General features: G+C 39.6%; 1 protein-coding gene across 1 annotated transcript in view; it reads right to left on the reverse strand.

The window, feature by feature from the left end:
- Positions 1–271: 271 nt before the first annotated feature.
- Positions 272–23216, reverse strand: part of LOC126471533 (uncharacterized) — a 228362-nt gene continuing 205417 nt past the window's right edge. The window contains exons 16-18 of the mRNA XM_050099760.1: positions 9684–9808; positions 852–1195; positions 272–683 (exon numbers count right to left, since the gene is read on the reverse strand). Coding sequence (XP_049955717.1) covers positions 558–683; positions 852–1195; positions 9684–9808 — 595 coding nt within the window. The 3' untranslated portion in view covers positions 272–557. The remainder of the gene's footprint in view (positions 684–851; positions 1196–9683; positions 9809–23216) is intronic.

Below are 23216 nucleotides of genomic sequence, written 5' to 3' on the forward strand. Positions count from 1 at the left end.
AGCAAAAAAATCATTTTATTTCTTTCTGCTTTCATAGAACTTGGATCTGTGTTAGTACCACAAATCAGTTTTTGAAGTCAATCATGTAACACAGAGAGTTAATATTACCAGTTCATTAACTGAAATGAATATTTTTATGGTAGTATTGCAGCTTCCTGTAGTGCAGTTCATAAATTAAATTATCCACTCTGTTATGTTAACAAACACTCATTAAGATAAAATAAATAAAAGATATTTCCTTGTAGTAAATGTAACAGATGATTGTCAGAGGATGGTTGAGATTTTTTTGCAGCATTTATAGCTGTCCATAACATTGATAAGCCAGATGCAAGTACCTTTACTCTAAAAAGAGAACATTCATATAACATATGTATTATATGAAGCAATATAATACTGTGCATTACAATGAAGAACTGATGTCCTCTTTTGTATTTGACTGAGATGTTACTATATCGCTTGACATAGAGCTGTTGAAATAATTTTAAAGTTTGAAATTATACTGCCTACATGGTCTCTAGTCATGTAGTATTATTATCAAAGGAATTACTCTCTCATTGTTACTGATCATTGTACATTTGTGTACTACTTGTTTGAAGCACAAGTAATTCCATGTGAGGGTCCAGTCTGGTTCCAAAATCATCATCAAAATACAAATCTTCAGTTGGTACTGCTTCCCTAGGAACCTAAGTATGTAAAAAAAGGTCATACTTCATTCTCTATACACTAGATGAGGGTAAATAGCATGAGCAAAGTACTTTTCCATCAGTAAATATTAATGACAAGTTCCCTGCTCCTAAGCAGTGACTGTAACGTGTGCTAAAACATTTCATTTTCTCCTTGTGAATACTTACTTTGACATTTTCGTTGTTATTTTGGGTCACAATTTCAGTTATTGGGTTTTCCAGTGAACAGTAAATCAAGCTTGTCAATTGTGGACCAATGTTCCCTTGCAGTTTAAGTATGTTTAATTCAGTTGGAAATTCCATAGATTTTTGAGCATCAACTTGCATTAAACAATTATCTTCTCTTTTTAATGCTTGATCCTTTGTATTAGAGTTTGAAATTACAATGACAGGTTGATTAGAAGCCTTTCTTCTAATAACCTCTTGATTTTTTGAAGAAACAGGTGTAAATAATTTTGGCAGTTTCTTCACACTTTCTTCATCATTTAAATGTGTAAATTCCATTTCTTTATCTGTAATGACAAATAAGATGGAACATCAAACAAGATTAAACACAATTAAAATGTGCAAAATTGTTATGTTACATGGAAAGGTTCTGAGAGAAAAATAAAACTATTGAGTCTCACAGTAACTTCTGCAGTTAATATTATATAGGTGGAATCTGACAATTAACCTTCTTATCTACAGAACTGGACATAGACTTTAAGATTTCCCCAAAATAAATAATCTAAATATGAAGGCAGCATACCTTCACTGAGACATATAGCTTTCTATGATGACAAACAAACATATTTTTGTGAACTTTAAAGAATACAAGAAACTGAAAGAGGCTTCTTGGAAATTTTTATCTGTTACGCAAAGATACTGCTCTAATACTTGTGCTATGAGTATGATAGGAACACACTTAGCTCACTGATAACTTTTCTGTTATTATACATGAAAAAAACATAAAATAAAGAGTGGTGTAGTGCAACAAGTCGCTATATACCCTGTTTTATCAAAAAGTATTACCAGACTTAAAGTCATCACCAACAGAGTTAATCAAAACATTGTTCCTCATTTTTTAAAAACTGTTCTTACTGCCTAACACAAACGCAATACAAGGAAACATTTATTGGTGAAATACAATGTCAAAAAGGTTTTTTTCAGAATATTTTAAAATTTTCAGTTTCTGCATGAATTTTCACACAGAGCACATGAAGCTGATAAACAAAGTCATCCGAAACTCTTCCCATTCATATGTATTTATTTCATTGGTTAATACTGAGATTTTCTTGGTAATATATATGTCATCACCACTGGTGGTCGGTTGCTATTTCTTTCTTGCTGCAACCAGATTTCAGTTTCAAATGATAACTGTACCTTACTACCGTTAATAGTTAAGTCTAATTCTGGGGACTTACACTGAACATACCTACAGTTAAAAAGTGTTAGATTCACACTACCTTTTCCTGAACTATGATAATGTGCATTGCACTCTGTGATCAATATAGTTGATCCACACTTAGCTCTCTACTATTTTACACCTAACTCTTTACTTGTCTTACAGAGGGGATTTTCTTTAATGAAAAATACTCATATACATACTACACATAATCTGTTCCTGATGTTATATAGTGCATGCCTGACCTGATCAGCGTTACCCTACAGTTTCCAACCCATCAGTACAAGACACAAAGCTGTGCTCAAGACCATGATGTAAGTGATGAAGTCTTTGGTTTAAGGTTTGCGTCTGTCTCCAAGCCAGAAGACACTATGTAGTCCCATGGATGAATGTTACAAAATGTGAGTTGTGCATACACTTTCTGAATCAGGAGAGTGAGCACCATCACCTCATAAAACCACTGCACGAAGTCAAGGATAGCCTTAGAACCCAAGTGACAGATATTATTGGTACCCAAATGAACAACTTGCAGCTTGCTGCATCCAATCAAGTCAATAGCTGTCAGTTTTCACACCTCAGATAGGAATTCATGGTAAACGTACAGAGACTACACTTCTTTCTTCATGATTGACTGTTGCTCCCCTTACAGTCTCCATCACTTCCTTAATTTTCAGGCTCGATCATGTACTTTATTTTTGAGTATCCAATGAAAAGCTATTATGTCTTCAGCAGATGTGTAGTCTCAGCAGGAAGAATCCATACAGTATGAGCTGATGAAAGGGCTTTCACTGTCTCAGGCATCCTATCAAAAATAGTCAACACACCATACATGTTATTCTGCCATACATGAACAGCCATGCAGACAGTAACTACACATGATATCTGCCCTTATTCATAACTCCACCACTGTCTACCATTCACAGACATTGGCAACTTATGTTGGTATGAAAGTACACTACAGAATTCTTAAGTATGAATCTAGCTCTCATAAACACACAAGGAATCAAAGATGTTAAAATTAAATCAATTAAGCACACAAAGATTAAATAGCAAATATTTATTTCAAATCCAAAGCTTGTAACAAAGTAGGGAATCAAGATGCTTTGTGTAAGCAAGTGCTGCAGCTTCTTCAGACATAAGACATTATATCTGGACTCTAAGTAGCTGTTGCAGCACAGTACGGTCTTAGAACTTCGCAACTGTACTAAATACTTTCGTGAACTTTGATAACAGGTTCCTTGCACCAAAACAAGAAAAAAATACCCAGTAAACATGGGCTCTAATATGCATAACTAAATAGCTATGAGCACTTCTTCATCTTTGATACTGTGAAACACGTCTCTTCTACAGCTAGCTCTTTGCTTTCCATAATTTGGGAGGAATGAAAAAAAACAGTAAATGTGAGCTCTTAATTCCATACCAGTGCCTTATGAACTATGACCATTCATTCCTCTTCTATGCTTTGAAACACATATCTTATATGGAACAAGTGCTCATAGCTCTTAATGTATGCATTTTAGAGTTCATGTTTACTGGACCTTTTTTCTTGTTTTGGTCCATAGCTTACTACCTCTACCCAAGACATGAGGAGCAAAAAGCTTGCAATAGAAGAAATCTGTTTCATAGTGTCATAGTGTTGAAGGTGAGCAAATGATTATAGCTCTTAAGGCACCTGCATTTTAGATACCATGTTTATTTAACAATTTTTCTTTGTTTTGATGGAAGTTACATTGTTCCCCCATGTCAAATCAGTTTCAAAACACTCTGAGTTCCAAGCGTCACTGCTCTCAGTCATTGTATGATGAAAAGCTGTTCACTCAGCTAATGAAACACATCTGAATATATATATATATATATATATATATATATATATATATATAAAATAGGGAAACATTCCACGTGGGAAAAATATATTTAAAAACAAAGATGATGTGACTTACTATACGAAAGCGCTGGCAGGTCGATAGAAACACAAACAAACACATACACACACACAAAATTCTAGCTTTCGCAACCAATGGTTGCTTCGTCAGGAAAGAGGGAAGGAGAGGGAAAGACGAAAGGATGTGGGTTTTAAGGGAGAGGGTAAGGAGTCATTCCAATCCTGGGAGCGGAAAGACTTACCTTATGGGGAAAAAAGGACAGGTATACACTCGCACACACACACATATCCATCCGCACATACACAGACACAAGCAGACATTTGTAAAGGCAAAGAGTCCTTTTTTCCCCCTAAGGTAAGTCTTTCCACTCCCAGGATTGGAATGACTCCTTACCCTCTCCCTTAAAACCCACATCCTTTCGTCTTTCCCTCTCCTTCCCTCTTTCCTGACGAAGCAACCATTGGTTGGGAAAGCTAGAATTTTGTGTGTATGTATGTGTTTGTTTGTGTTTCTATCGACTTGCCAGCGCTTTCGTATGGTAAGTCACATCATCTTTGTTTATATATATATATATATATATATATATATATATATATATTCAGATGTGTGTGTGTGTGTGTGTGTGTGTGTGTGTGTGTGTGTGTGTGTGTGTGTGTGTGTGTGCAAACGAAGGAAGGGGTATATTTATGTAATTTTAGGGCTAAATTTGAGTGGATCTTTGGATATATTAGTGGTGTATTTGTTTTTAGTCATGTAGGTCTAAGGCAAGATTCTTCATTATATTGCAATGTATGATGTGTGCCAATCACAAATTATAATGAGAGTATCATGTTGTTTAACATTACATTGCATGGCTAGGCAAATCATACAAAAACAACAGACTATATGAACCCTTCCTTTGTTGATAATTATAATCGTATTCAGATTAGTCAGAAATATTTTGAAGCATTTCACAAGAAAAATATGCATGTTGAAAATATGAGCGTGTGTGATTTTTGTGTTGGGGGTTGGCAAGTGATGTTAGTCAAGTGGTAGAATGTGTCTTTTCAGTCCCGACAGGTACATAAAAAGTGATTTTATGTGTTTGGAGATACTAATATTGGTAAAAGTATGTTGACTGGGAAAGTACAGACATGACGCCACTGCATGTACATGCAATATTATTTGGAATTTGTTTTCGTGGGATATGATGAATGATTGCATAAACTTATAATGTTTGAGGAATTTCAGTGGACGAAATACAAACACTGTGAGTACACACTGTAGCGAATTGTTGAGGGTAACTGATGACAGTGAATATTAAGAATAAGCCTTGCCTAACAATTACACATAGAGATATAGTAATTTTTGTTTGAAACAAAATGGCTGTTGGTGACAAGGCATTACTTTTTATTTTGTATGTTATTCATGTGAATTGTCATATTATCCATTGTTCCTATATAAAGGAGAGGACTGATGCATTCGAGACCCCATATCATAGGGAAACCTCATGCATCTCCCTTATATTGGAAGAGGATGGTGATGTTGAGGAAACGATGACATCCGAGTCAGTAGATGGACCATAAATGCATTATTACGGTGCATATATTTGGTCATATGTGTTGATGGGACACCGAATTTGTTGATACATTTAACCTCAAATTCAGTTATGGTAAAGTAGGGGATCAGAGTTTGTTTGATACCTGGGCCCTGAACTTTCCTACATTATTGCATTATAATATTAGTTATGAGTTTAAATTTTTTAGTAACAAATATTACACTGTAAATATAAAGAAGGCTGTAACATATGTTTTTAGAATGCATGTACGTATAAAGAGGATAACTAACGATTCAAAAGTGCAGAAAATTTTTTTCGTCAAACAAAGAATTATGGAGAGAGTCCATATAGCATATAGTGTCTAGTAATAAGCTAGGTGCCTTTAGCATTGTAGCGCTTGATTCAACTGGTGCTCCTTTGGAGAAGACATACAAGGAACAATCGCTATGTATACTGTGTATTCCAAGCTGCTCATGTTTCCAGAAGTTGATAAAGTTACTGATTGGACTACTTTGGAGAATATGTGTAAAGCACACGCTAAGTTATTTCAAGGAACTGATCCATTTCACATAGGTGTTCTTGTGTCCAGTCTAGAACCGAAAAAAATGACACTACAGAGTGAAGTTAAATATGTATCGTTTATGATTAAGAATAGAGTATATAAGGCATTTTGTAAACAAAAGGGAAGGTTACATTCTACATAAAGATATTTGTACTACAGCACATGTCTGCCATCACCTACTTTTATTCCAACTATCCGGATTCCACATGGCTTGCATTCCTGGTGCCAAATGATGCAAACATTGACACTTTAGCTATTGTATTTTATGGAAATAAAATTATTCTTGATGCTATTGTAATTTTGTTGTAAGAATTGTGCTATTAGAAACCAAACTGTGATGAATTATTACACAGTTCAAGGATGCATATAGAGACTATGTATTGAAGCCAAACGGTATAAATTGCGACAACAGCTATTACTATTTTAGGCCAGGTCGATACAGACCACCGTAGTATGGATATTGTAACCCCAATGACATAAAAAATCAAAAGTGCATCCTCAGTCACACCGCAAAAGCCACCCTATGAAATGGCCTCATGGGTAAGGAGGCCTCCTTGTTAGGGTGAGAAACAGTGTTTGCAATCAAACATATACAGATAATAAGTTAACACATTTCACATGTGATAAGGAGTATTCATGAGCGTTGGACATGTGTAGGTATTCTATATCACACATTTGCACCTACAAGATGGCACACAGTGTACATTTGGCTGCTAGTGCCAACAGGCAGGAAATGGAGACTTGTAAGAGTTGACAAGGGATGGAATGCCTCTGTAGATTTGCAGATTATGCAAGCGGCCTACACTATTATTACTTGTAGGTTCTAAAATCTCGAGTGCTTTTCGTGTACAAGAGAAAAATAAACTGTGAGTAGAAACCTGTGTCAGAAACCGTCATTCACCAAAGCAACAGAGCATCGCCTTCATAGGACACAAGACCTTTCTACGCAGCAGGTAGCTAAATCTTTTCCACAGCCGATCGTGACAATTAGTCGCATTCACTGAACAACAAACAACACTGCGGAACGCTCCTCCTATGGTCCGTCAGTGAAAAATGCGTTTGCTGTCGCAGGAGCGACCTATCAGCAGGCACCGGCACCTATAACTTCGATGTTCTGTAGCATCGTTGGACGACGTTTCAACGTTCTAAAATGCGTTGATGCACAGATATCTGTGGGTCCGTGAGTTCGCACTTGTTCAGGTCCTCATTTCCAGTTAAAATGCATTTTTCGGAAGTGATAAATCGAAGCCAAGTGAGCAAAAGCTAATTTCGTTAGGATTGAGGAAACCAAACGAAGAACAAATATGGCGACACTGTGTCTGACAGGCTATTGAATTTCTGCTTGCGACGACCTGATTGGCTAACTTCAGTGCTAAGTAACTCCGAAACAGTGCAACGTACAGAATTCTTTCTTAACAATTATTTCTCATCACGACCTCCCCTGCAACACCCTTACAAGCTTTCCAGACCGTTTCTGACCACTGTGTATACAGGGTGTATCGGATATAGGCGCAAATATTTCTGCTAGTGACTGAAGGCAGTGTAGTGAATAGCATTACATCAGTATTTACGTCACTTGCAGACTAATAATTACAGCTATTAGAAGCTGTATATTTTTAGGTTGGGTAGTACCTCCAAACACATGTGGCAAGAGCAAACCATTAATGCTTTTTTTTCCACTGGGTAGCAGGTCAGGTGTTGAAGTGCAGATGCACGGTCACAAAATTTCAAGTCTATACTGACAGGGCTAGCCCACATAATAGTGCAGTTACAACCACGCAGAAAGCGTCAGGTAGTAAATTATGTGACATGTTGATGGGAAGACTGTTTCACACAGAAAAACACATACAACACATGAATGTGTGCACACAGTGAGATACCACATACAAAAATACCTGCACTTATACCTGTTACACATACAGAGTGTCTCTCCTAAGAATTGGCAGGCGCATTTTCTCTTGTGTTGCGGTGGATATTCGCAATTTCGTTTTTGGAAAGTGTAGCCGGAGCCAGCCCAAACAAATTCCGCTCATTGCCTATTTCATGCGACACTCAGTGTCGACGAAAAGCGTCGGTTTGCTTCCTGCCACAAACAAAATGATCTCTAAATTTGTATTTTACGTGCCCAATCGTTAAAGCGGCAATAAAATAGTATACAGCGACATTCTTTTCATCGATAAGCATTTACAGGGTCATAAAAACGCGAAGAGTACCTAGTACTCTAGCCGCGACAGCGCCAACTTAGCCTGTACTGACTACTATCACCATTCGGAACCGCTGATAAGTCGCTGCTTGAGTATTGGATATTCTTCGTGCCTTACTATCCGTCTCAGTGGGTATCGATAAAGCGAATATTGCACTAGACTACTTTAGGACCGCTCTGTCCATTAAGTACATAAAATTCCTCGGTAAATTTTTTTTATTTGTGACGGGAAACAAACCAGCGATTTCTGTCGACAGCGGGTGTTGCATGAAGGACTTAATGAGCAGTATTTATTTGGGCCGACTTCAGCCACACATTGCAACAAGACAACTGGAAACACATGCTGAAACACCTGAGAATATGCGCTGACGACTCTTATGAGGGACACCCTGTACATGTACATGGTGCTTCCGTGATGATGTTACAATCTGTCAATTTGCGGTATGAGACCCTGTTCTGGAAATGACTGGGTTGGAAGTTATAAGCGAAAATTTTTCTGGTACCTCTGACAATGAAATACTCGTACACATACTGGTACTGTTGTTGCTGAGATTGTAAAATAGACAATTTCCAAAGGTGGTAATATGGACCAAAACACGAAAGAAACATCTAATAAACAAGGGCTTTTGAGAGCTATAAATACTTGTTCATCGGAACGAGAACATATTGCTCTTGTGTTAAGCATTTTAGAGCCCATATTTCTTGGACTTTTTTCTTGTTTTGGTCCATACTACCAACTCTGATAGTTATCTGCCCTACAATTTTAGCAACAACAGTACCACTATTGGTATATGTATTCACCGTCAGAAGTATCAGAACGATTTTCGCTTGCAAATTATGACTCCGTCATTTCTGGGCCAGGGTCCCTTACCCCAGATTGATACCTTCACCCTTCTTCATGACACCTGAAAATTTATAACATCGTCACAGAATCATATATAAATTTTGTATACATGATTCTACACACACACACACACACACACACACACACACACACACACACACACACACACACACAGAAATGTTATTTTTTTCTCTGTCAGTGTTTAGTTCTCAATGAGTGTTTTACAGTGGCTTCCCCATTTTTATTACTTTAAAAATAGTCATCCAGCTTATCAAAAATTTTGTTTGATTTTCACAAGTATGCTTTGATACCTAGTAATTTTGATACTAAGGGAAGTTATTAATCAATATTAACTCATTTATTTTACATCTTCCCATTTTGCAGCATTTAATTTAAACAATCCCCATCATTACTTGTATTTGACATGTATCTCTCATATACTCTGAAGATAAAGACATTAATTGTGTACTTGTGACAGTAAATTTTAGTTAATGTATGTTCTAATTAAATTTAATTTTAATGTACATAGCACATAAATACTTGAAAACAATTTAAACTTTTCTGCTAAAAGATGCTAATATACTTACTTTCTTGTTTAGTATGAATTTGCTTGCACAGTGCAATTGATGAACGAATTCCATTGGTAGGCTTTGGAAGCCATATTTCTTTTTGGTTCAAGGAAAGCGCATTAGTGTTATTTAAGTTGCTCTGTCTGCAAAATAAGTAAGTTAATGGAAACAGGAATGTGTGATTTACATGTCACTAAGCATACTTATGCTCTACAGTCATGATGTAGTTGCAGTTATTTCCAACTTTCACAGACATACCAAGAGCCCCCACTTGGAACTGTAAAAAGCCCCAAAAAGATAGCAAAATTTATAACTGAAACCGATTAATCATAGTTCTATCTCTAAACATCAACATGTCATTCACTTTGAGCTGTAAGTTTTGTTGGTCAGCTCCCTTGCAAGTAAATTAGTATTATATAAGGGCAGAAAGATGTACAGCCTTAACACAGAGGGACTAAAAAATCACACTACCTGGATATACTAACTGAAAACATACTGTAAAGTATGATAGTAAGCAAATGAGTAAAAATGTCTTGTTCCTTTCCATATCACTGGCATATGACTCAGTTATTCTGTTTAAGTTATGTACGTTTCCGTTGTTATTTGCCTGTGCATACCACCAAAAGTGTTATATTTGGTTACAACAACTGCTTATTTAAGATTTGTGGGAATAAAAACAGCCAATAAACCTTAACATGCGTAGTAATTATTATGTATTAATGCATGTTCCATAGGATCTGTGGCATAGTATAAGTCAGTAAGTGATATATTTAAAAGGATTGTCCAGACTTGCTGCTGTGTGAATTTTTATTTCTTTCACTTTCACTAGGAGGAAGTTATTGTCTGTTCTACGTGATTATGGAATAGGAGGCAAACTTTTGCAAGCAATTAAAGGTCTTTACATGGATAGTCAGGCAGCAGTTAGAGTTGACGATAAATTGAGTTCATGTTTCAGAGTAGTTTCAGGCGTAAGACAGGGCTGCAACCTGTCTCCACTGTTGTTCATATTATTTATGGATCATATGTTGAAAACGATGGACTGGCTGGGTGAGATTAAGATATTTGAACACAAAATAAGCGGTCTTGCATATGCGGATGACTTAGTTGTGATGGTAGATTCGATTGAAAGTTTGCAGAGTAATATTTCAGAGCTAGATCAGAAATGTAAGGACTATGGTATGAAGATTAGCATCTCCAAAACGAAAGTAATGTCAGTGGGAAAGAAATATAAACGGATTGAGTGCCAAATAGGGGAACAAAGTTAGAACAGGTGGACGGTTTCAAGTACTTAGGATGCATATTCTCACAGGATGGCAACATAGTGAAAGAACTGGAAGCGAGGTGTAGCAAAGCTAATGCAGCGAGCGCTCAGCTACGATCTACTCTCTTCTGCAAGAAGGAAGTCAGTACCGAGACTAAGTTATCTGTGCACCGTTCAATCTTTCGACCAACTTTGTTGTATGGGAGCGAAAGCTGGGTGGATTCAGGTTACCTTATCAACAAGGTTGAGGTTACGGATATGAAAGTAGCTAGGATGATTGCAGGTACTAGTAGACGGGAACAATGGCAGGAGGGTGTCCACAATGAGGAAATCAAAGAAAAACTGGGAATGAACTCTATAGATGTAGCAGTCAGGGTGAACAGGCTTAGATGGTGGGGTCATGTTACACGCATGGAAGAAGCAAGGTTACCCAAGAGACGCACAGGTTCAGCAGTTGAGGGTAGGAGGAGTCGGGGCAGACCAAGGAGAAGGTACCTGGATTCGGTTAAGAATGATTTTGAAGTAATAGGTTTAACATCAGAAGAGGCACCAATGTTAGCACTGAATAGGGGATCATGGAGGAACTGTATAAGGGGGGCTATGCTCCAGACTGAACGCTGAAAGGCATAATCAGTCTTAAATGATGATGATGATGATGATGATGATGATGATGATCAATTTCACTACAGGTCTGTTTTGGATAAACTGCCATTACTGAGTGACCTGTAGTACAATGTAAATGACATTATTTTCATTATATAATTTTACAATATAGTAGGACATTGAGCAAAGATTGCTACTTACATGTATATTGCCTAGATGGATTAATATACATATAATGTTGTCAGCAACAGTGTTTTAATTGTCACTCTCTGTCTGATGAATTAAGGTATTAATTAATTTGTTGTGACTATCGTTAGAAATCTTTGTAGCTACATTGATATTTACATTATTTGGTTGTGTGTACACCTATCGCTGTTATATGTTTATAGTAATCTATATTTATAGCAATCGTAAATGCTATTATGTGATTCTTGAGTTTCTCCCGGCGTATTTGATAATCAAAATATCCACGGGTATGCTGCCGGTCTATAGTGTCCAACGGGCACAATATTTCGGCGATCAAACATGTCGCCATCATCAGGTGAACTGACGGACTGAGCTCCTGTGAACGTGCCGGCACGGAGATCCGTACGCTATGGCTGCTCAGAGGGAACTGGGTTCGGTCGCGGCGGCGGCCGATTTAAATACCCTCCGCCCGCGGCGCGCTCCCTCCGCCGTCCGCGCCCAGCGCCACGGTCGTGCGGTGGAACAGATTGCGACGGCGTCTGAGATGACGTCGGTGTGATGGCTCTGTCCGCCGTGGTCGTCACAACTATACGTCTGCTCGATTTACTCTTGATTAACCCGATCGCTGGTTCCCAAGCCTTGCTAAGATTATAGCCACAGTCACGGTTTATGAGGTCGTCATTGGTGCGAATTTCGATGGCCTCTCTAACAATGCTGTCCCAGTATCTCGACGTCTGTACCAGAATCCTCGTGCGGTCATACTCCATGGCGTGATTTTCCGACAAACAATGTTCAGCGACCGCCGACTTGCTCGGATACATCAGTCGAGTGTGCCTCTGGTGTTCACGGCATCGATCCTCGACGGTACGCATCGTCTGACCAATATACGACTTGCCACATTGACACGGAATCTGGTACACGCCGGCCTTCCTCAAACCGAGGTCATCTTTGGCGCTCCCCACCAGTGCACGAGTTTTATTTGGAGGACAAAACACAGTTCCGACCCGGTGTTTCTTCAGAATGCGGGCGATTTTTCCCGAGAGTGCGCCTGTGTATGGAATAAATGCAGTGCCTACCTCCTCCCTCGTGACTTCATCCATCTCAACAGGTTGTGCTGCAGTGGTTGGGCGGAGAGCACGTTGAATCTGCCACTCTGAGTACCCATTTTTTCGAAATACAGTTCTCAGATGTTCCAATTCCTGGGGTAGACTCTCTGCGTCAGAGATAGTGCGCGCCCTATGTACTAGAGTTTTAAGTACCCCATTCCTCTGTGAAGGGTGGTGGCAGCTGTCTGCATGGAAATACAGATCAGTGTGCGTAGCCTTCCGATACACCCCATGACCTAGGGTGCCGTCAGCCCTTCTCTTGACCAAGACGTCAAGGAAAGGTAATTTACCCTCCGTTTCAGTCTCCATAGTGAATTTGATGTTGGGGTGTATGGAGTTTAGATATGTAAGGAAGTCAAGGAGTTTATCCATACCATGTGGCCAGATGACGAACGTGTCGTCAACGTAACGGAAAAAGCAAGTAGGTTTCCATACGGATGACGATAGGGCTTCCTCCTCGAAGTTCTCCATGTACAAATTCGCTACCACCGGTGAGAGTGGGCTACCCATGGCGACTCCCTCCGTTTGTTCGTAGTATTCTCCATTAAAAAGAAAATACGTGGAGGTCAAGACATGCCTAAAAAGTTCAGTGGTCTTCTCGTCAAACTTCTGACTAATCAATTCTAGTGACTCTCGCAGGGGTACCCTCGTAAACAAGGAAACGACGTCAAAACTCACCATGATATCTGACTCATCCAACCTGAAGCTATCAAGGCGTTTAACAAAATCCACGGAATTACGGATGTGATGAGGGCATTTACCCACATAAGGACTTAATATTCCCGTCAGGTATTTTGCCAACAAATATGTAGGTGCCCTGATGTTGCTGACAATGGAGCGTAATGGTACCCCCTCTTTGTGAACCTTCGGGAGTCCATATAGTCTAGGCGGTACCGGACCTTGGGGTAACAATTTCTTAGCGTCACCCTCCGGTAAATCTGCGTCCTTGAGAAGCGCCCTCGTCTTGTTCTCCACCTTCTTTGTAGGGTCAACGCTGATCTTCCGGTAGGAATCGTCATTTAGCAGGCTCTGCATCTTATCAGTGTAGTCCTTATGGGAGACAACAACTGTAGCATTGCCTTTGTCAGCCGGTAAGACAACAATTTCAGAGCGCTCCCTCAGATCACGAATGGCCTCTCTCTCTTTACTGCTGATATTTGACTTCATCGGCTTGGATTTCGTCAACGCACGACAAGTTTCACGACGTATTTCCTCGGCTGATTCTGGCGGAAGTCGAGCTGCAACCTGTTCAACAGCACTAACACTTTCTGCGACCGGAGTGAACTTGGGGGTGGGAGCGAAGTTGAGACCTTTCTGCAAAACCGAGACCGCATCATCACTCAACACCATGTCACTCAAATTGATGACAGTCTTGCACGGAACCTGCAGGGATGGTTTGTCAAGGAGACGTGAGAACTTAGCTGTTTGACGTCCCGTAGCCTTCTTATGGGCGGAATCAGCTGATACCCAGGTGACACCATCAATCCAATCCCAGGAACAAGAAGTGAACTTACTAGCCAGTTGCAAATGTAGTTTGAGTAATTCCTGTGAGATAAACTCAAGGCTCCGGCGGGTGAATTGCACTCTTTCGCTCCCACCCCCAAGTTCACTCCGGTCGCAGAAATTGTTAGTGCTGTTGAACAGGTTGCAGCTCGACTTCCGCCAGAATCAGCCGAGGAAATACGTCGTGAAACTTGTAGTGCGTTGACGAAATCCAAGCCGATGAAGTCAAATATCAGCAGTAAAGAGAGAGCGGCCATTCGTGATCTGAGGGAGCGCTCTGAAATTGTTGTCTTACCGGCTGACAAAGGCAATGCTACAGTTGTTGTCTCCCATAAGGACTACACTGATAAGATGCAGAGCCTGCTAAATGACGATTCCTACCGGAAGATCAGCGTTGACCCTACAAAGAAGGTGGAGAACAAGACGAGGGCGCTTCTCAAGGACGCAGATTTACCGGAGGGTGACGCTAAGAAATTGTTACCCCAAGGTCCGGTACCGCCTAGACTATATGGACTCCCGAAGGTTCACAAAGAGGGGGTACCATTACGCTCCATTGTCAGCAACATCAGGGCACCTACATATTTGTTGGCAAAATACCTGACGGGAATATTAAGTCCTTATGTGGGTAAATGCCCTCATCACATCCGTAATTCCGTGGATTTTGTTAAACGCCTTGATAGCTTCAGGTTGGATGAGTCAGATATCATGGTGAGTTTTGACGTCGTTTCCTTGTTTACGAGGGTACCCCTGCGAGAGTCACTAGAATTGATTAGTCAGAAGTTTGACGAGAAGACCACTGAACTTTTTAGGCATGTCTTGACCTCCACGTATTTTCTTTTTAATGGAGAATACTACGAACAAACGGAGGGAGTCGCCATGGGTAGCCCACTCTCACCGGTGGTAGCGAATTTGTACATGGAGAACTTCGAGGAGGAAGCCCTGTCGTCATCCGTATGGAAACCTACTTGCTTTTTCCGTTACGTTGACGACACGTTCGTCATCTGGCCACATGGTATGGATAAACTCCTTGACTTCCTTACACATCTAAACTCCATACACCCCAACATCAAATTCACTATGGAGACTGAAACGGAGGGTAAATTACCTTTCCTTGACGTCTTGGTCAAGAGAAGGGCTGACGGCACCCTAGGTCATGGGGTGTATCGGAAGGCTGCGCACACTGATCTGTATTTCCATGCAGACAGCTGCCACCACCCTTCACAGAGGAATGGGGTACTTAAAACTCTAGTACATAGGGCGCGCACTATCTCTGACGCAGAGAGTCTACCCCAGGAATTGGAACATCTGAGAACTGTATTTCGAAAAAATGGGTACTCAGAGTGGCAGATTCAACGTGCTCTCCGCCCAACCACTGCAGCACAACCTGTTGAGATGGATGAAGTCACGAGGGAGGAGGTAGGCACTGCATTTATTCCATACACAGGCGCACTCTCGGGAAAAATCGCCCGCATTCTGAAGAAACACCGGGTCGGAACTGTGTTTTGTCCTCCAAATAAAACTCGTGCACTGGTGGGGAGCGCCAAAGATGACCTCGGTTTGAGGAAGGCCGGCGTGTACCAGATTCCGTGTCAATGTGGCAAGTCGTATATTGGTCAGACGATGCGTACCGTCGAGGATCGATGCCGTGAACACCAGAGGCACACTCGACTGATGTATCCGAGCAAGTCGGCGGTCGCTGAACATTGTTTGTCGGAAAATCACGCCATGGAGTATGACCGCACGAGGATTCTGGTACAGACGTCGAGATACTGGGACAGCATTGTTAGAGAGGCCATCGAAATTCGCACCAATGACGACCTCATAAACCGTGACTGTGGCTATAATCTTAGCAAGGCTTGGGAACCAGCGATCGGGTTAATCAAGAGTAAATCGAGCAGACGTATAGTTGTGACGACCACGGCGGACAGAGCCATCACACCGACGTCATCTCAGACGCCGTCGCAATCTGTTCCACCGCACGACCGTGGCGCTGGGCGCGGACGGCGGAGGGAGCGCGCCGCGGGCGGAGGGTATTTAAATCGGCCGCCGCCGCGACCGAACCCAGTTCCCTCTGAGCAGCCATAGCGTACGGATCTCCGTGCCGGCACGTTCACAGGAGCTCAGTCCGTCAGTTCACCTGATGATGGCGACATGTTTGATCGCCGAAATATTGTGCCCGTTGGACACTATAGACCGGCAGCATACCCGTGGATATTTTGATTGTAAATGCTATTAATTTGTAGGAATTTATTGGGTAGATGTTTTTTATTTGATGTGTATGCTTACGTTAACTTCTGCTTCGTAAATTATGACATTCTTGTGTTTACTGCATTGCCACTCTACATATGTTTCCAGGGTATATATATGAGCAAAATGTTAAGGATTTATTTCTGTCTGCATAGTCTTTGGCTGTGCACTGCACTAATAATTTATCTATTTCCTTTTCCGAGTATTTCACAAAAATTTTAAATAATATTTATGTTTAAGATCAGTCTGTTGTTCGATATGTCTTGTGGTTACGTGTACACATATTTCAGGTTTCTTGAGAGTGTTCATGGTAGGACTTTTCGGAAGTTTATGAAGTATCTGCAATGCATATTCTGTTGTATCTATTGTGTGTTGAGGGTCTTTCCGATGGAGAATAAATTTCTATTGGTTAGTATCGCTATTTTGAATGAGTTGTTTAAGCCATGTGAGAAAGTTTCTCCCAGTCCAGTCTATGTTGAAATTATTACAGCTATTACATGTGATTTTATATATCCCAGGCTTAGCATAGATTGGTGACTTTGTGTTACCTGATCGTAATTTCACTTTGAAGTTGTTACTGGTACATAAAAGTAGCTGTGTATTTCTAGGTCTGAATAAAGCGTCAGTTTTCGCCTACGTTGGAGAGATTTAAGCAGTTGGTATGTATTTTGTTTTCTTTCTAGATACTGTTTCTTTGATTAGCCGTATTTCACTGTTTACTGTGTTGGGCTTGGGTGTCTTGTATTTATTGTACAATTTAGTGATGATGTTGAGAGCGAAATTGTTTTTATGTACTGTGTATACCTGTGTGTCTATCTCTTTTTCAGTTGGTAGAGTCACTGCAAACATGTATAAATTTTAAAAAAATACTAAAACTCATTTATATTTCTAGGCAAATGCAAGTCATGCCAGAGACAGAGGCGGAAGTAGGAAATGAGCCAGTATGTCGCAGGTGGTCACGTCATCGGCACTGTACTACACTGTCTGAAGAAAGGAGACTGTGACAGAAAACCAAAGGAATCAGGACAAGCATATTCGTTAGCTCAGAAGACATGTTACAAGGAACGTTATCTCTTTCACAAGAGCACATACTGAGGAACTAACACAGCTGTTAACGGCCTGTTCATTGAATCTAGCAGAATAAGGACAACACCAGCAGTCATCATGAACTACGTCTTGCTTCATTACCTCATGCTAGCTCCCTTTAAATACTTCAGCTCTTAAAAGGAGATGACCATTGAGATCGATGGCATTCACAGCAATAGCATTCGATTCCTTTATTACAATACTGTAGTGAATCCATGTCCTAGATGCTCCAACGCAGTAAATGAAATAACCACAGACTTACTCAAGATGATGGCCTTCACATGATTAACTTCATGCTGCTCGCCGCTACCATGTACTGATGGAAGAATGGACTGTCTTCTGAGAACTCCACATCGCACAGTGCTGCCAATACTAGACTTCAACGCAGATACCAGCAGCTGGGTCTCTTGGGGTCCACGTTCCTCTTGAACAATCAGGCGCCTACCAGGAATGGGGAGGTCAGCCTACCACGCCACTATCGACACCAGATACACTGTGGATGGGTCATCAAGGGTCGTCATAGAATTCGGAGAAGGACCAAGTACACTCCAGCAGTAAGCACCAGAACTGTTTCACGCTGGGCAATGGTCTCAGCTGCTTGCCGAAAGTCTGCAGCAGCGCCAGGGCCACTGACATTTTCTCCTAGCCGTGCTACCACTGAGCTGAGTCAATGGACGTCAGCTAGAATTCAATACAGAACTGAATGAGCAGCAGCTGAGACTGGTGTGAAAGAACGACGACTTGTAAATATTGCGACTAACAGATTGAACTCTAATAATGTTTTACAGGCGTCGTTGACACTTCACAGGTTCCCAACAGCTATCCTCACTTCACGCAGAGGTGTCTCCGCTCGGCTTTCTGTAATTTGATGCCAGGCACGTGCACTCCGGCGACTTTGTGAGATCATTTGTCTATGGAAGTGTTTGTCTCCAACACCTGGAGTTCGAAAATAGTTGTCTGCTTCTACGACGTTCACACATTGCAGCGGTAATCGCAATGCGGTAAGCACAAAAGTCATTTTTACTTTTTCTTTGCTTGTGATATGGCAGGTTTAAGCAGATATATGGACGTGCTATGTCCTACGGAATCTGTTGGCTTGTCAGAATTTAAAGGAAATTACGAAGTAACATATTTGGTACTGGTGAGATGTACTATACAGCTGCAATATAGGACAATGAACACTTTTTTTAAATATTTCATTTTGACAGAACGTAGGACAAATCACATTCTGAGGTTTGAGTCTGTTTACCTCAGCCAGTCTATTTAGATATGTATACTGTGTTCCAAAATTATTTCCTGGAAAATGCTGGAACTAATTACTTATCTTCTTTTTTTATTTGAACTCATGAATAGACCAGTAAAAAGCATTCTGATGTCATCTTTTTTTCTTGAGGAAACTAAGAGTGGGAGTACAATGCAAAACTCAATCATGCACATTTTGTGGTGTACAGTTACGAAGTAAAATATAGTTGCATGTGATAGAATTTATTAACAGTACTTGCTTATATAATTTTCCATTCAGACACCTATGTACAGATACTGAATCCTTTTCCAGCCCAGTAATGTCATATTGCATCATTATATTTAACTGTTCACCAAGACCAAATTATATGTCCAAAAATTATAAACAGCAGTGAAGGACCTTCCAAAATTTAATGTGATTACGTTGGCTATTGGGAGTTTCATAAAACATAGAGCGTCAGACTATGATGCACTGAGAAAATGTTGCTGCATGGTGTCTAAGCTAAAGTGCACAGCAGGACATTCAAAATATTATGTGAAGGTAAATGAAACAAATTAATTTTAAAATTGCTGAACGTGTATATTAACTACTAAACAGTTTGACAATGGTGTCAGTTATGGTAACTTGTTGCTGGGAAGTCACAAAAAATATGATTCCATTTGGTGCCATTGGGAATTTGATATGATACCAAATACACTACATGCAAAAAGCTGGACTAAAGTTTACTATAAAGTGCAACTTTAATAATTTTAATTTTCTTTTGATACACTAATTGGTCATACTATTATTTTCATATTCTGTATTGGCATAATTTACCAGGACTTTTGCTGCTTTAATAAAAATTCCTAGTTTGTTTATCAGATGATTCGCAACCATAAACCACTTTCAGAGGAAGAAGTATTGTTGCTTCCCGAAGTGATTTATCTGATTTGGACCTCGATATGACTCATATGGAGGAAGATATTGAAACTGCTAAGCAGTGGGACCCTACTACATTGCATCAACAGTTTGTTCAGTCATAAAGTTATGGTTGAAATTCTGGACAGTGAAGGCAAAGTTGAAGATAATGTTAAAGACTATGTTACTACGGCTTCAAGATGGTTACTTGACAGTTCAAACCATGCAGCACATCATTCGGCTCAGAAAATTCAATGCAAGACATTCCGCGAGCTTCAGTGCAGAATGAAGGATATGAAAGAAGTGTATAAATCACATAACGCAATTTTCTCAGACCCTTCAGAAGATGAACTAAAAATGGTTCAAATGGCTGTGAGCACTATGGGACTCAACTTCTGAGGTCATCAGTCCCCTAGAACTTAGAACCACTTAAACCTAACTAACCTAAGGACATCACACACACCCATGCCCGAGGCAGGATTCGAACTTGCGACCGTAGCGGTCTCGCGGTTCCAGATTGTAGCGCCTAGAACCACACGGCCACTCGGGCCGGCGAAGATGAACTGATATCTCTGCAGTTTCTCAGAGCAATATGTAGTGATGATATTATCCGCTATCTCGTCGATCAATTTAACCTATGCTGTACACAGAAATTGGTATATCTTTGGATACAAACGTCCATGAAATAAAATATCTTACGATGCACGTTTTGGCAAGTGTTGTGAAAATGCCTAGTTACAGAATGTATTCAGCAGAAGCTACAAGATTTCCTCCAGTAGGTAACTCGCTGCCTAGGAATGACAGTACTAAAATGAAACAGAGAGATGAACATGATTACAACAAGCTGTTTAAGGTGAGGTCATTTTCTGACAAGATCAAACATAATTTTCACTTACTGAACCTGAGGAAGATAATTCAGCAGACGAATTAATCATTCCTTTCAAAGGTCGTTCATCTCTGAAACAATATCTAAGAAACAAACCACTCAAATGGGCTATAAAGTTTTTGCCCATGCTGGTTCCTGGGAAATTGTGAACGATCTTGAAATCCATCATGGGAAAGGAACCATACATAATGATACAGGTCTTGAAATAAGTGGTGACATAGTGGTAAGGCTTGTAGAAGGACGACCCAAATATAAAAATTTAAAATATTTATAGTCAACTGCTTAAACTCTTACAATCTTATTTCTGCATTGAAAGATCTTAAAATCTTGGCTGTTAGAACTGACAGGCCCACAAGACTTCATGAGTGAAATCTAAAAGTGGACATTGAGCTGAAAAAGCAGGGACAAGGATAATATGATTACAGAACTGAAACAGTAAGGGACATCATAGCAGTGAAGTGGTATTAAAACAGATCTGTTGACCTTGCATCGTCATACAAATGAATAGATCCAGTGGAACCTATGAAACATTGAGCAGTGAGAGAACAAAAATATATTGACATTCCAAGGCCACCCATTATTAGAGAATATAACTGTTTTGTGTGTGGAGTTGACCTACAGAACATGCTGGTTCCCATGTATAGGAGTAATAATGGGGTGAAAAGATTTTATCTAAGAATCACATTCCATCTCAGTGGCATATGTGTTGTGAATGAACGGATCCTACACAGTCGACATTTCAGGCAAAGAGGAATTATCAAACACAAGTGTCTGTTGGTTTTTTGGCGTGACATAGCTCATGGACTACTAAAAGCAGGTGATACTTTGATGAGAATGTGAAGACACTCATCAGATGACAGTCCATGACCAACAGCTATGAAGAAATTGTGCATTAAAGCACATTCTCGAACAAAAAGCATTAAATGTGATGAACCTCTTTGTTTCACCAAAGACAGGAACTGTTTCTTAGATTTTCATGTAAAGTAAGAAACATGCTACAAAAGGCATTGTTAAATTGCTTTGAAAAGCACGTTGAATTGTATTACATATTATTTTTCCTTATCCTTTAGTAAACTGCGTTAAATTGTGTAATTAAAATTTTTAGTCAGGTGCCATCACCAGACACTGTGAAGTCCCAAATCCCTGACTGCTGGAAACAAATACCACATAATTATGCCATATGGAGTCATGCCATACTTCCCTCCAAAAATTAAAAAATATACTTATCAACGTACATTAATGTAATCATTATGTATGGAAATATGTGAAAAAAATATTTTTTCACTAATTAATTAAATTTGGGCTGGAAAGGGTTAATCTGTAATTAAGAGAACCTAGAAAAATGTTTGGACCAGAAAACGAAAGCATGTACATTCTTACTTTATGATGATTAAAGAAGGCAATATTCTGTGAGGTAAACACTGTAGAGATGAAGGATGCATTGTAATATACTGAATTTGTCAAATTTGAACACGTTTTTGTACAATAAATTTATAGAGGCTAGTATCTGCAAACATTATAACTCATGATAAGCTTTTTTTTTAATTTTTAATCACATATGGCTTCTATCCTGTGAGCTTCTGAAGTATTCAGTACGTCAGGAAGAACCTAAATTTTTCTGTACAATTTTAGTTATAACCCTCAGGGTGTTATAACTCAGTTTATTTCATTTTGTTTGTGTTGTTTTGTTATGCAAAATACATATGTAGATCTCACCATTCAGTTCCTTTCTTTCTTTGCAATAATAAACCTATTTCTCTTTACTGAAGTACCTTTTTATGCTCAGACGAAACATGACGTGTTTCTTTATAACCATGGCTGTGTACCAGTTGTAAAATTTTGCTTTTTGAGTATGTATCTAAACTGTATCCATTATTCCTCTCACTTATTGTATTTAGAAATCTCATCCAGTCATTCATTTATACATCTCGTTCCAGGAGTTGCATAAAAATGGAAAGCTATCAAAGATGTTGAATAAACCTAGTTCTAGATTAACAGGGAGATACATGCACTGCAGGTAGTTTCTTTTAGTACACTAACAACATTCTTGACCTAATCTACTCACTGTGATAAATATATAAATTACATCTAGATTACTTTAAATTATCATGGTGCAAAAAAGTGGCCAGTTTGAAAAATACTGCTGATCAAAGTTGTCAAAGTGTCAAATGGAACTTGCAAACCTGTGTCCAAGTATCTATATGTTATAAAAATATATAAATGCATGTATTTGTGTATGTTCAACATCACTTCCTGAAGTACTGGATTGAAACTTGGACCTGTACTTCGCCATATTCTGAGAATTACTGTGAACAATTAGTTCATGGGCCCACACGAACTGTAAATGGTTGCAAAAACACACTTGACCTCTTAGCCACTAGTAATCCTGATCTAATAGAGAGCGTCATGACGGATACAGGGATTAGTGAACACAAGGTCATTGTAGCGAGGCTCAAAACTATACCAACCAAAACCACTAAAAATAAACGCATAACATATCTATTTAAAACAGCAGATAAAAATTCGCTTGATG

This window comes from Schistocerca serialis, chromosome 3, assembly GCF_023864345.2.
Source record: "Schistocerca serialis cubense isolate TAMUIC-IGC-003099 chromosome 3, iqSchSeri2.2, whole genome shotgun sequence".
In the NCBI taxonomy this organism is placed as follows: Eukaryota; Metazoa; Arthropoda; class Insecta; order Orthoptera; family Acrididae; genus Schistocerca; species Schistocerca serialis.